This window comes from Podarcis tiliguerta, assembly GCF_965153285.1.
Source record: "Podarcis tiliguerta genome assembly, chromosome: 3".
NCBI lineage: Eukaryota > Metazoa > Chordata > Lepidosauria > Squamata > Lacertidae > Podarcis > Podarcis tiliguerta.
In genome coordinates this window covers 102,557,486-102,573,123 of record NC_139536.1, presented here as the reverse complement: position 1 = coordinate 102,573,123, position 15,638 = coordinate 102,557,486, and the positions used below count along the sequence as shown (strand labels likewise).

At 43.0% G+C, this 15,638-nt stretch overlaps 1 protein-coding gene across 5 annotated transcripts in view; it reads right to left on the bottom strand.

The window, feature by feature from the left end:
* The window catches only part of KIF16B (kinesin family member 16B), a 112,790-nt gene that overhangs the window by 53,837 nt on the left and 43,315 nt on the right, over positions 1-15,638 (bottom strand). For all 5 annotated transcript variants that reach the window (XM_083431444.1, XM_083431445.1, XM_083431447.1 and 2 more), the window contains 3 exons: positions 6,937-7,056; positions 6,454-6,505; positions 4,399-4,536 (listed from right to left, as the gene is read on the bottom strand). In XM_083431444.1, the coding sequence (XP_083287570.1) occupies positions 4,399-4,536; positions 6,454-6,505; positions 6,937-7,056 (310 nt within the window). The remainder of the gene's footprint in view (positions 1-4,398; positions 4,537-6,453; positions 6,506-6,936; positions 7,057-15,638) is intronic.

The following is a 15,638-nucleotide window of genomic DNA, read 5'->3' as shown; positions in this document are numbered from 1 at the left end:
CTATAAAGATTCACACACATGCTTCCCCAAGCATATAGGGAGTCTCAGGCTGCAGACTGACTGTGCAACTGAAGCCCTTATGACTTTGCAGGAATAGAATGTGGTCGCAACATTTGCTTATACATAGAAGAAAGTAGATTTCTAAAAAAAGAATTAACATCTTGAGAAAAGAGATGGCCCTGGTGCTGACTGCACAACATTTCCGAGTCTGCTTAACTATTCAGAGCTTGTAAAGCACTCAGAGGATGTGGTTGATTTGAGTGGTATATCAATGCCCAAAAAACAAAACTGCAATGCCCACGCTGATGGAACACTTGTAACAGCACAACACTGAATTCCACGCAAAGTTTGCATCTCTATCTGAACCAGGGAAACAATGATTTGTGCAAGCCACTTGCTAACCAGGGTTACAAGTCCAGTTCATACTGTAGCTTGCAATCCTCCTCTTTGGACAAACTGGGACGGTTCGGATGTGCTGGCAAGCAAAGAGAATTAGGAGAGGAAATCCAAGAATCAAACAGAGAAGGAGAGATAGTTGAAGCTTGTTTGCGTATCACCAATCCAAATTCTGGTGTTACATCAGCATTTCCGAAGCTCAACCGGGATTTCTTTGCTTGATTTCAAATGGCTTTTTAGGGTTAATTTTGAATGATGCCAATTTCAGTGAACATATCATGCTCACCATCTTTAAGATTAAAAAGGGGTTATGCAGGAAGGAAGAGTGAAGAGAAATCAGCATGCCTATATCACGCCAGTAAATTAAATGTCTTCTGTCTGCATTGGATGACATTTCCTTTAACTAATGTTAATTAGTTTATAGTTGAAAATCTAGACTGCTAGTTCACTGGGGTGGAACTATGTCATGTATATGTTTATGGGCTCACAAATAAGCATTCTTGGTGGCTGTGGTTTTGCTTCCTCTGCAGATTCACCAAAGCACGAGACAGTATTTTTTTAATGGAAATGGGATGAGATGCTCTTATTCGGCTAGGCTTTGGGTGGCTAAAGCGGAATACTGTCTTTAACATGTTATTAACTATCCAAAGCTCTTCAGATGGTAGTTTACTCAATGACAAATACAGTGGTACCTCTGGTTGCGAACGGGATCCGTTCTGGAACGCAACCCGTGTCTGCGCATGCGCGGGTCGCGATTCGCTGCTTCTGCGCATGCGCGTGATGTCATTTTGCGCGTTTGCGCATGTGCGAGTGGCGAAACCCGGAAGTAACCCTTTCCTGGAAGTGCCCTTTCCGGTACTTCCGGGTTGCCGCCAGATGCAACCTGAAAAGATGTAATCTGAACCAAACGTAACAAGAGGTATGACTGTACACTAAGTTCTTACACAGTGTTTTCTAGTAAAATTGGTATCGAATATGGAATGACAACTGTAATGGTTCTAGGGGTTGCTCGTGCGTAAGTTGCCGCCACTCCTGGCTAGGTTACCTGGTTGAACCCTTTCTGTCTGGACAGTCTCAAGTTTCGTGGCTGCCTCAGTCGCTGGCAGAATCCGTCAGTGGGCGTTTCTTGAACCTCTTCCAGCATAAAAGCTGTTTGACACCCAGTCTCCTCCTACTCTCCCTGCGCGGAAGTCTTCTGCGCAGGGAGGGTGTGGGCAGCGGAGTACCCGTACTCTCTCTGCTGATCTCTGACGAGGAGTCCTGGAGCCACCTCTCCGATTCCCCCATCTGCCCCCCTTCTCCACTGGTGTTACGCTGATTTCCTTCCCCAGCGGATGGGCTGCCTCTCTCTTTACTGGGACCCTCTCCGCCATCCCTCTGGAGCCTTCTCTCTGCCTCCAGCTCCGATGGCAGTTCCCTGACAACAACCATTCCTCATTATTTTAAGTCCTAACTCTAACATGAATCATAGAATTGTAGCACTGGAAGGGACTCCAAGGATTATCTAGTCCAACCCCCTGCAATGCAGGAATCTCATCCATGACAGAGGGCCATCCAACCTCTGCTTAAAAATCTCCCAAGAAAGGAGAGTCCACAACCCCCAAGGGAGACCGTTCCACTGTCAAACAGGTCTTACTTTCAGAAAGTTCTTCTCGATGTTTAGTCAGAATCTCCTTTCTTGTAACTTGAATCCACTGGTTCGATTCCTACCCTAAAGAGCAGAAGAAAACAAGCTTGCTCTCTCCTCCATGTGACAGCCCTTGAGATATTTGAAGATGGCTATCATATCTCCTCTCTGTCTCCTCTTTTCCAGACTAAACATACCCAGCTCCTTCAATTGCTCTTCATCAGGCTTCGTTTTTAGACCTTTGATCATCTTGGTTGCCCTCCTCTGCACACATTCCAGCTTGTCAATATCCTTCTTATATTGGGGCGCCCAGAACTGGACACAGTATTCCAGGTGTGGTCTAACCAAAGCAGAATACAGTGGTACTATTACTTCCCTTAACCTGGACACTATACTTCTGCTGATGAAGCCTAAAATAGCATTAGCTTTTTTTTGCTGCTGCATCACACTGTTGACTCATGTTAAACTTGTGGTCCACCAAGACCCCAAGATCCTTTTCATACGGACTGCTAGTAAGCCAGGTGTCCCCCATCTTATATTTGTGCATCTGGTTCTTTCTGTCTAAGGGCAGAACCTTACATTTGTCCTTATTGAAATTCAAGTAGAAATATAAAAATCCAAAGAAGCACCTGATACCATTTTTATGCATTTTTGCTTTTCTCTGCCCATGAGCCTTCTTCACATTCATCATCAAATGCTAGTTTTTCTGCAAAAACATGTGACCCTCCAAACACATAATACGGAATACCGTTCCCAAGAAGACAACTTGCTACTACACGCCCTTTGGTTTTTACTCTACAAGATCTCACATGTAGCACCATGCAAGATATCTGCTTTCAGGATGGAGAACAAGATAATCCCAGGTTTATTAAACTCTAGGAGCTTAATTTTATTTTTTTAAGGGGCAGCATTTGGATTTATTCCTGGTCCCCCCTAGTTTTGGCTACATTTTACTGACTGAAAACCAGTTCCACTTTTCTTGCATTTGGCTATGCTAAATTTAAAAGACACATTAATGCCATCTCAATTAATTTTGACAAAGGCGCGGTAGCTAATTACAAGGCATAGTCCCCACAACTCTCCCAAAGAGTTTAACACATTTTTGATGCATGGCAATTCTAAAAGGAAAGTAGATTGTTAAGTGCAAAAGGAGCTAATCAGAAATATCTGAAGCAGGTATTTAAAGGTGCTGTGACTCCAGACTGTAAGATTAAACACTATTTAAGAAACAGTGCTAAAACATGCATAATGAAAGCTAGCATGAAGACTTTCCAGCTTGGTTGTCTTGGTTAATCCAGACTCTAAAGTTTTCTTCCAAAACACAGATTCTCAAAGGTAAGCCTATGAAGATATGAAGGAGCTGGGGAGAATTTTTCCGTCCTTCCCAATTTCATATATACAAAAGTGGATAGGCTGGTTAGCAGCACTCATAAAGAAACACAGCAAACAGGATAGAAAGGATCAGGAGTGTGCTTCAATAACCTTGGGGAAGAAACACAAGGGGTGAAATGTTAAAAATAATATGGCGTTCTGTTAGGTGTCAATACTCAAGCACTGTAGGCCACTTGGGTATATCCACCTTAAAACCAGTTGAGTGGAGAAACTGATGAAAGGTCTTGCAATCCCCAGAGCAACTGCCTGGGCATTGTTCGCGGCACTCAAAAATACAGCAGTCTAGCAAGCTCCCATCTTTTCCCTTCATCTTAATAATACTCAACAACTACATGAAGCTGCTGTACTGAGAACGGCAGCGAAAAATGAAGTGTAATCCCCTTCTTTCAAGGGAGTAGTGGAAAATGAAATTGAACAGCTGAGCATCATTGCAGTCACAGCTTTAGTGCGAACACTGAGGTCCAATTAAACAGTCACCCCCAAACTCAATCCAGGCCACCAATCATTTCCCTCTTTTTCTGGAATGGCCCAGTGGCCACACCTGAACTGCATGGAGATTACAAGCCAGTCTGACGATCCCTAAAATATCTAGAACGTATGGATGTGGGGGTGGGGGTTTGGTGGTGTCTAAATAGAGATTGTTGGCATCCTCTGACTTGGAGGCAATGGAGGAGTGCACTTTTGGGGGTGAAGTCAAACGTTGAAGAGTTAGAGCTCTGGCTATGGTTGTAGAGACCAATACGTGAGAGACATGTTTTATTGCAGTTAGGGCAGACGAAGGCATCCAGTTATGCCATGGTGCATATGGAGCACACATACTAAATAAACATACTGTATGTTGTACTTCTAATCACTGTATCATTTGCACAACGAAAAGAGAAGTTTGATATTTAACAGAAATTGATATATAGAAAAAGAACAGCAGGGAAATTAGATCTCAAAATACAATGGATTTTCATTGCAAAGAAGAAATGTATAGATACCTTGGTTGAGTTGTATGGCCTCTGTGATCTGAATTCCATTTACAGAACATTGTGCTCCACTCAGTGGTATTAAATTAACTGTTCCATTGAAATGTTCAAAGATGCAGTGCTCACTTTCCAAATCGAGGCCATGAAGGACTATGAAATGAAAACATTTTTCTTCTATTAGTAAACAAGAAGATAAGCTCAGGTACTTAGGATACACAATTTCAAAATCTCATCCTATTCACTGCAAAAAGAGATTCCTAATTTTTAAGCATCTTTTTGCATTGTGTGTGTGTTTACAAACAAAAGAGAAAGAGAGAGATATGTTGTATCTGTTAGGATATTTCCGTTCCACCTTAAAAGGGAGCAGGCTTTGTGTCACAGCTTGCGTATTTCCTGTTTCACAGGATGTTTATATTGTGTCTTTGCTTTCGTTTCTCTCTCTCTGCCGGAGACTCTGAAGCAGGCAGTCATGTTTTTCTTTGTTCTGACCAACGCTGAATAAATTTGTAAATAATGCTCTCCTGGGTGCATCTTTCGCTGTGTGCATATCTGCTGATAGAGCGTGCTCGGCTCTGGAATGTGGGAAGCTATTTCTGGAGCTCGTGTCGCTAATTGCTGATACTGCGTGTCTACGGGAGATCAATGGACGTCCGGAGACGACGTGGAGTCGAGATGGACTTTGTCTCCCTGGCAGTATCCCAACAGTATCCAGGAATTTCCTGCTGCAAACAAAAGGGCTCCTTTTTCTTAAGAGGCAGGACCCTGATGCAGCAGAGTCTCTCACACTGTTAACTGGATGCTCCTGTAGGCAAAAAGTTGTTTTGCCAATCCCCTTGCCTGTGCAGCCTCTGTATTATCTCCCACAATGCTCTAGACAGTCCCCCAAACCTCCAGAACAGACATGGGGGGCTCTGGGGGCTGCTGGGAGAAGGGAGAAATTAGATAAAAAATACATTCTTAGTTTCTGTTGCAGGAGCATCTAGTGCAACCTATAAAAAATAATGTAAAGGGAGCAAATAAAGTTAAGTGGTCTCACTATGAAATCGCTGTATAAAAGTAGATTCAAGTTGTAGAAATATTACATGTGTTTTCTGGTAACTTAAACAGAACACTTCACACATAAAACTAATTCATTATTAGTGGAAACTGAGGCCCGCTTCATTTACTATTAAGAGAACTACCGTATTTTTTGCTCTATAAGACGCACCAGACCAGAAGACGCACCTAGTTTTTGGAGGAGGAAAACAAGAAAAAAACTATTCTGAATTTCAGAAGCCAGAACAGCAAGAGGGATCGCTGCACAGTGAAAGCAGCGATCCCTCTTGCTGTTCTGGCTTCTGGGATAGCTGCGCAGCCTGCATTTGCTCCATAAGACGCACACACATTTCCCCTTACTTTTTAGGAGGGAAAAAGTGAGTCTTATAGAGCAAAAAATACAGTATATGTGAAGAGAACTATGTATCTGCAGGTAGGTTGGTCTGCCGCAGTCGAAACAAAATAAATAAAATAAAATAAAATTTAAAAATTCCTTCCAGTAGCACCTTAGTAAAGGTAAAGGTACCCCTGCCCGTCAGGGCCAGTCGTGACCGACTCTAGGGTTGCGCGCTCATCTCGCTCAAGAGGCCGGGAGCCGGCGCTGTCCGAGGTCACTTCCGGGTCACGTGGCCAGCGTGACGAAGCTGCTCTGGCAAGCCAGAGCCGCACACGGAAACGCCGTTTACCTTCCCACTAGAAAGTGGTCCCTATTTATCTACTTGCACTTAGGGGTGCTTTCGAACTGCTAGGTGGGCAGGAGCTGGGACCGAACGACGGGAGCTCACCCCGTCGCGCGGGGATTCGAACCGCCGACCTTTCGATCAGCAAGTCCTAGGAACTGTGGTTTAACCCACAGCGCCACCCGCGGTCCCAGCACCTTAGAGACCAACTAAATTAGTTATTGGTATGAGCTTTTGTGTGCATGCACACTTCTTCAGATATATCTGCAGCGTGAGGAATATTCCCCCCCCCCATGTTTTAGGAAGATAACTCAGACAGGGTTCTCCCCGCCCCCCCCCTTATTTCATTTACCAATATCCTGTTCTGATGCAGCATCTTCTCTGCCAACGTGTGTTTGTCCCTCCTATAGAGAAGAGTAAAACTTATTTACTATGGAGCAAAAATAAAATGATTCCACATAAGTAGAACAACAATAGCTAAAACTGCTAATGAATTAAAGAGCTTTTATCAAGGAAATATTGTTTTCATTACTGTTCCTCCTTAACAGGCAAGAAAGAGCATCCTGAAAGTTTCCAAGCAGCATCAATTCACGACCACAACAAAATGAATGAACCAATATGCTCCACTAGGGTGCCATTCATCTGTCATTGACTCTTGGGACAGATACAGGCAGTACTGACTGATACTTTTATACTAAACAAATTAAAGTACCTAACAGCTGATGTCACATTATTGCAGGGATGTAATGGATGCTTAGCTTATTTAGACAACAAATTAACACTATCATTAAAATTGCCCATTTAGGAACAGGAAGGCAAATAAATATTGAGTTACCTTCAGGTGATACAAGATGATGCCAGTACTGAGAAGATCATCATCAATGCCTATTAGGTGAGGCAGCTCAGAATCTAGCACAACACCAATTCCTTCTTTCCTCAGCGCCAAAGTTTGCTCCTGCAAAAATAAACAGAAAAAAACTACTTACTGGATTTATTTCTGTATGTGAATTCTACTGTCATAATAGTTAAAGAGAAAAAAGTGAGTGAAATCACCATCACAGAAAAAAAAAAAAAAGGAAAGATGATAGGCTACACAACACAAGATCTTACTATTCAATGTGACTGTTTCTTTATTGGAAAAGAAACAGCCCAGTTATTTCTAAATAAGCAAACAGACAAATAAAAAATGCATTGCAGCTTTTGACACTTACGTGTTTAAGGACAAAAAAAATTATCTATCCTATGATCCTGGTGCATTATTAAGTATTATTTATTATTAAGTATTTATTAAGTATTAAGTATTAAGTATTATTAAGTATTAAGTATTTCTTTTATACCACTTCTCTGTTATAAAATACCCACAACACAGCTTACAAAAATCAAGATCTAGAATAATACCGCACATACAAACAGTAAGAGAAAAAGCCTTTGGAAACTGCAGCAGATTAAAAAGCAGGAAACTAGCAGAATAACCTTCTTTTATATAAACCAAATGGCAAAAAAAACCTTCAGCGGTCATTGCTACTGTTAAACCTCCAACAACTTAAGACTTCTTGGGACTGCTTACTCATTACACAAACACTAATTTGAGATTCAAAGGCTTTGGTATCAGAAGGTATTTAACCCAGGTAGGCAATAGCTTAGGCAGAAAGATTTGCAAGTGTTAAGTTCTCCTTGGACAATTCCTGCGTATAGTGAAAAGTTTAGGAGGTTGAAACCTGCCCTGAGAACTGTAGGGCATTATTTCCTTGGCTGGAAGATTAATGTAAGCAAATGTGCAGTAGTCCTGTGCCAGGTTCAATTTTCAGTACACAAGCTCCCATTTCAGAATGGGAACACAGTTCTTGCCAAAAAGGTTGCAAAAAGCCCCCGAGAACTTGCTGCAGTTCTTACACCAAAGCATCTCACTTTCTTCGCAAATATTTCTTCAGAGAGAAGCCCTGAGACTGCACTGCACACTGTGGATTATCCCCTTTCGAGTCACAATTTGAGCTGAGTCTTTGTTCTGACCACCTCCATTGCAAGGATCCTTCATAAGGGAGTTGCTGCCAGGAGCATTATGTGCAGGTGTAATGAATGAAATGTAATGAATGAAAGTTTCTGAGTGATGCCGGAGGGAAGAACATTCAGCAGGACTTTGTTTGTTTGTCTTGTTGCTATTTTGTTAAAGTTGTGAATATTGATTTATAGATACGAATGCAGTAGTACTTTGTGAATCCTATACAGTTGTACCTTGGAAGTCAAACGGAATCCGTTCCAGAAGTCCGTTCAGCTTCCTAAACTTTCGGAAACCAAAGTGCAGCTTCTGATTGGCTGCAGGCCAATCAGAAGCTACGGAAGTCCTGTCGGACATTCAGCTTCCAAAAATAGTTCGCAAACCGGAACAGTCACTTCTGGGTTTGCAGCATCCGGGAGCCAAAAAGTTTGAGAACTAAGCTGTTTGAAAACCAAGGTACGATTGTAATATGATTTTTGGTGTAACTGTGATGTTTGGCTTATATTTTAGTTGTTTTGTTAATAGTTTTACATAGATGGCAATTGTTTTATTTGTGATTTGTGATTGTTTTACTGATGATTTGTTAAGTATTCTATACAATTTATGCTGTTCCATTATGTTATTTTTATCTTTTGTTTGTAAGCCGCTTTGGGATTCATTTGAATAAAAAGTGGCATAGAAACAGAATCAATCAATCAATCAATCAATCAATTCCTACTTTAAGAGAAGGGATTTGCATGTCCTCCCTCTGCCAAGAGAGGGGAGATTCAGATCACACAGTAAATCGCCTCCTTCAAAGTGGTAGGTGCTACTTTTAAAAGAGGCTAACCAATCAAACAGCCCAGTTTTTATGCCATATAATGGGCCCCAGATACAACTCTGGCAACAGCATTCTGCTACAGTAGATGAAAACAAAAAAAGGAAAAGGCTTTTAAAAAGCATCTGAATGCTCTTTCAGGGCACTCCCATAAATAATACCTTACAACAGCCCAGTCTAGATATGACCAAGGCACTGCTGCAATTTGCATTATTCAATGGTGACTCAAAAAAGGCCAACAAAGTTGTGCAAAACCCATGTGATAGTGCCAGTGAAATAATTACACAGAAAATAGGTGGGGTTTTTTTTTCCATTTTAAGACCAACCCCCCCCCCCCAAACATGCAACCTTCTGCTGATGAAGAACAGCCAACTAACATAACCTCCCATGGATGCAGTAACTGGAGAAAATGCCAAAATGGAAGAACCAGCCAAAATTCATAGAGGCAGATTTTTAATAGTACTAATCTGCTTGAGTTGGAAAAAAGAGAACTGGAAATCAATGTCTCCTGCAGGATTCATACCTGATTTGTTTAGTTGTTAAGAAGTTAAAACAGGCTAGATTGTCATGCTAATCTGATTTAGCCGAAAGCAATTGCAATCCATGCTGCAAAAGCAGTTTCTTTTAAGCTATAAAACATTACTGTTGTCTATAATTTAGCTTGTTTGGTTTATGGCTACCTGGTAATTTGCAGCTAATACCAATTGATTAAGAAGTGATCAGGTTACAAAGAGAAACCAGCTGAGCACATATAAATGTTCTTTGCAAATGATTTAAGTATGCTTACTATCATTAACCAGTCATTATTCAGTTCTCTTGTAATGTAACAGAAGATTCTATTGGTTCCAAACAAAACAAGTAGATAAAATTTATAACATTAACACAAAATAAAAATGAGAGAAGTATAATTGAACACAGCAGAACTAAATTAGTCTTCTGTCCTATATAACAGCCTCAGGAAAACATGCTGACATACTGTGAGATATTGATATCTTCATTATGATAGGCATTGCAATGTTAAATCAGGCATGGGAGATAAATGATGGGACTACTGTCAAGTACATAGCTAAATTCAACTGATTTCAAGTGGGTTGGATAGAACAAGCCTATTCACATCAATTCAGAAGGAAGTCCCATTGAATTCAGTGGAACTTACTCCCATGAAAGGGTACATAGCCCCGCTCTCAATATATACTGAATGTAGGATACACTAAAACATGGCTAGGAGTATTTATATTTCTGTGTATATCTTCACTATGCATGAACATGTTTGCGTGCACTGGCTATATGACCAGTGGCGTAGCGTGGGTTGTCAGCACCCGGGGCAAGGCAAGTAATTTGCGCCCCCTAACCCTGGATTTGCGCCCCCTAACCCTAACCCCCAGATGTTGCGCCCGGTGCGGCCAGCCCCCCCTGCACCCCCCACGCTACGCCACTGTATATGACAAAAACAGTATCTGAGAGCTGGGAAAGAAAAAGAAATGGGAGTCACCAAACAGCCTTCAAAACAAAAGCTATTTCACTGAATTGTCTCCATGTCAAAATAAATCCCTTAATGCTTGAAGTTCTGATATGCACAGAGCACCTACATTTCAGCCCAATGAAAGAAGCTGGAAAAGCAACATCTTCGACCTCTCATTTGAGCAGTACTGAGAGTTGGTTCTGCAAACAACACATGTTTACATCAGGTAAAAAAATCAGTGGTAAAGATCAGGTGCCTCATATGAGCTGAAGTTCCTTCCACTGACATTAAAGGTAAAGGTAAAGGGACCCCTGACCATTAGGTCCAGTCGTAGCCGACTCTGGGGTTGTGGAGCTCATCTCGCACCGGCCGAGGGAGCCGGTGTATAGCTTCCGGGTTATGTAGCCAGCATAACTAAGCCACTTCTGGTGAACCAGAGCAGCGCACAGAGCAGCGCACGGAAACGGCTTCTTGTTGGAGCGGTACCTATTTATCTACTTGCACTTTGACGTGCTTTCGAACTGCTAGGTTGGCAGGAGCAGGGACCGAGCGATGGGAGCTCACCCTGTCACAGGGATTCAAACTGCCGACCTTCTGATCAGCAAGTCCTAGGCTCTGTGGTTTAACCCATAGCGCCACCAGTCATAGAATCGGAAGGGACCCCAGGGGTCATCTAGTCCAACCCCCTGCAATGCAGGAACCTCCACTGAAGCCATTCATGACAAATGGCCACCCAACCTCTGCTTTAAAACTTCCAAGGAAGGAGAGTCCACCACTTCTCGCATGAGTCCATTCCACTGTCTATGGGTTCCTCCTGTCAGAAAGTTCTTCCTGTTAAGTCAGAATCTCCTTCCTTGCCATTTAGATCCGTTATTTTGGATCCTCCCCTGTGAAACTGGGACCCCCCCCCCCAAGCTTGTTCCATCTTCCATGGATGAAGCCACCCCTCGATACAATTCACTGCACAGGGATCAGAAATTATACTACCTGTTAAGGTAACTGATGAAGCCATTACCACTGAACACTCTCCAAGAAATAAAGGTTCATTTTCATCAGAGCTGATCTCAATGGCCCCGCACTTATGTTGTGAGGTAGATATGTCAAAAGCTGCCTTATATTGAGTCGGTCCACTGGCACATCTAGCTTAGTGCTGTTTACAAGGACAAGCAATAGCTTTGCAGGGTTTCAGACAGTACAGCCATACCTCGGGTTACAGGTGCTTCAGGTTGCATTTTTTTGGGTTATGTACCGCTGAAACCCGGAAGTACCGGGTTATTGCACAAAAGCAATCAATCGAGCTTTGCACATGCGCAGAAGTGCTGAATTGCAACCCGCACGTGCGCAGACGCGCAGCTACGGGTTGCGAATGTGCATTCTGCAACCCAAGCATCCACTGTAGACTCTCAAAGCCCTATCTGGAGATACTGGGGCTTGAAGCATGAACCCTGTACATGCAAGACAAATGCTCTGCTGCTGAGCTATATGGTCCATCCTCTTTGGAAGCCTAATACAAAACAGCCATCGAAAGGTCAGAACACAGCAAACACAAAAGGTGTACTCGTGCTGGTTTCAAGTAAAAAGATCAAGTGTTTTCACGAAGACAGATGAAATGGCCTTTAAAAACCTATCAGTTTGATTTTGTGTGCCCATACCATAAACTAATTGGTGCTCTTGCTCTCTCAAATGTCATAGGTAATTGGCTGGTCAGATAGCTATGGATTTTGATATCTTTCGTACTTCTACAAGCACACAAATCCTGCTATGAACTCCATAACTGTTTCTTAAGCCACCCAATTTTATGTGCTCTGTTACTGATGCAATACAAATAAGTTTCAAAATACAGTGGTGCCCCGCAAGACGAATGCCTCGCAAGACGGAAAACCCGCTAGACGAAAGGGTTTTCCGTTTTGGAGGTGCTTCGCAAAACGAATTTGCTATGGGCTTGCTTCGCAAGATGAAAATGTCTTGCGAGTTCCTGCGGGGGTTTTCCCCCTCCCCCCCTTTTTCCCAAGCCGCTAAGCCGCTTAACAGCTGATCGCTAAGCCGCTTAACAGCTGATTGCTAAGCCGCTTAACAGCTGATCGCTAAGCCGCTTATCAGCTGATCCACTAAGCCCGCTAAGCCGCTAATAGCCTTTTAGCAGCTAATCCGCTAATCCCTTAAGCCTTTAATAGCCGCTAATAGCCGCTAAACCGCTAATAGCGCTAATCCGCTAATGGGCTTGCTTCGCAAGACGAAAAAAACCGCAAGACGAAGAGACTCGCGGAACGGATTCTTTTCGTCTTGCGAGGCACCACTGTAACCTCCAAGATGAGCAATATGGGCACCACTGTATTCACAATTACCTTTTACCTTACAACGGGAAGCTGCACATAGCGCATAATGCAAGAACAAAACCCCATCTTCCTGTGTTCCAGAGGGGTATAAATTCACTAAGTAGTCTCATTCTTATGTTCAAAGCATTTACAGAACCAGGAGCTAATTAGAACCATAATGATGGAAAGTTTATTTGCATTCTGACAGGTAATAAAGTCTAAGATTTCCCCCCACCCCACTCTTGATTGCACTCAAAGACGCACCAAGGCTTTGCCATGGTGCCACCTCCCAGTCTACGCAGAGGGCTCCTTTTTTAATTCAAAAATTGGCAGCTCCATAGAAAACTCAACTTAAAAAGACACTGAAATCAGTTCTCCTCTAGGCTTCAATTGCAAACACATTTAAAGCACAATTCTATTGCACCTACGTTGGTGGCTGGAGGAGGTTAGGATGGCAAGTAGCGATTCTTGGGCAGGGAGAAAGGAACTGCGGTGGCAGTGGGCAGAAAGCCCCCCGACTGGGCCTACTTTGATCTGCTGGATCCCAAACTATGTGAATCCCCTGAGGGCTTGACCACCAGCCCTCTCAGCTGTATCACCATGGAGCTGGTGCAGTGAAAGGAGAGGAGCCTCTGTTTTCCACAAAGGAAAAGGTGGCAAGGTTCTGGGTGCTGCTCTGCTCCTCACCAATCCCACTTCGGATTCCACTGATATGTGGGCCGCCACTGGAACTGAAGGCCATTTCAAAAATTGCACAGCTGCAAATTCAGGTTTCCTTCACTATATGACGGTAAAGGACCCCTGGACAGTTAAATCCAGTCAAAAGCGACTATGGGGTTGCGGCACTCATCTCGCTTTCAGGCCGAGGGAGCTGGCGTTTGTCCACAGACAGCTTTCTGGGTCATAACAAACCGCTTCTGGTACCACAGAACACCGTGACGGAAACCAGAGCGCATGGAAACGCCGTTTACCTTCCCGCCACAGTGGTACCTATTTATCTACTTGCACTGGCATGCTTCTGAACTGCTAGGTCGGCAGGGGCTGGGACAGAGCAATGGAAGCTCACTCCGTCGTGTGGATTCGAACCGCCAACCTTCTGATCGGCAAGCTGAAGAGGCTTGGTGGTTTAGACTGCAGCGCCACCCGCATCTCACCCTTCACTATATACTCAACAAGGAACCACATCTCATCATGGCTCCTTGATGTTTGCATCGTATAGGTATTATCCTTTGCACCTTACTTTAAATTTCTGAGTACAGACGAATGCCTCGGAAGATGAAAAACTCGCAAGACGAAAGAGTTTTCCGTTTTCTTCGCAAGAATGATTTCCCTATGGGCTTGCGCCTTTTTTTAAAAAAACCTCCAATGCATTCCTATGGGAAACCGTCAATACACATTGGTGCTTCGCAAGACGAAAAAACTCGTAGAACGAAAAAACTCGTAGAACGAATTAATTTCGTCTTGTGAGGCACCACTGTACATATACTTAAGATATGTTAAGCCAGGCATCCCCAAACTCAGCTCTCCAGATGTTTTGGGACTACAATCCCATCATCCCAGACCACTGGTCCTGTTAGCTAGGGATGATGGGAGTTGTAGTCCCAAAACATATGGAGGGTCAAGTTTGGGGATGCCTGTGTTAAGCGCATACCTAAAAAGTATGTGTGTTGTGGCCTTTGCTTTCATGTTGCACATTTGGGCATTGCGATGATCCACTGGCAATTGCCCCAGTCAAAGTGGTCCTATCCTGACTGTTCATTTAAGACTGCCCCAATTTGCCATTCCAGGAGCCAGGGCTGCTGCAACTCAGCCAGTATTCCCGATCATGTAAAACTGGGATCTCAAAAATCCAAACCCAATTTAAAAAGCCTTCTTGCTTTTACAGGTGGCACGGAATGAGTACTACCGACATGAACATCACATTCCCATGGACAGCATTCTGCTCAGGAGAATCTTAAGTCTATATAGATGATTACTGAAAGCTTGTCTAATAAGTGAGAATTGGCTTGATTCTCAATGCCTTCCATCAGGCTCCGTCAAGTCAAAATACTGAATTTTTTGAGAAAAATTAAATAGCATCTGGGTATGAGTGACAAGAAGAGTAATGCCAAAACCTGTTGTGAGAAAGTTATTCTGACATATTTGATATTTATACTGAAGTGATAAGATGTCCATTAAGGAAGGAGAAACTTATTCCGTGGGCCTTGCTAATGCAGTACCGTTTTTTTAAAAAAATGTTTAAAAGTTTTTGGGGTGCACTGTAATGCTGTACAAACTCTGTAACTGACTTTATAAACCTCAGTTCAGCATATACCGTATTTTTTGCTCTATAAGACTCACTTTTTCTCTCCTAAAAAGTAAGGGGAAATGTGTGTGCGTCTTATGGAGCAAATGCAGGCTGCACAGCTATCCCAGAAGCCAGAACAGCAAGAGGGATTGCTGCTTTCACTGTGCAGCGATCCCTCTTGCTGTTCTGGCTTCTGAGATTCAGAATACTTTTTTTCTTGTTTTCCTCCTCCAAAAACTAGGTGCGTCTTGTGGTCTGGTGCGTCTTATAGAGTGGAAAATACGGTAGTTAAAGTTACAAGCCATGGGTGACATTCAACGATGTCCGCCTACTCATACAATGGAAATCTGTGTGTGCAACAATGGTTTCTCTTCTCCCCTCTCTCCAACTCTCCATGCACGCCCTAAAATCTGCTCCAATGTGGTGACCAATCCTCTTAAGCTTTATTTTATTTTATTTTATTTTGGGGGGATGACGGGAGCTACAGTGGAAGGAGAGATTTTAAAAATCTCCTCATGCAAATAGATGCTCGTTGAATCTCTCCCAATATCCAGAAATCCCTCCTGGAACACAATCAAGCTGTCTTTGTTTTTTGACATTCAATTATTCCTCTGCCCAAATAGTAAAAAAAGGTACAATGGTACCTTGGTTCTCAAACGG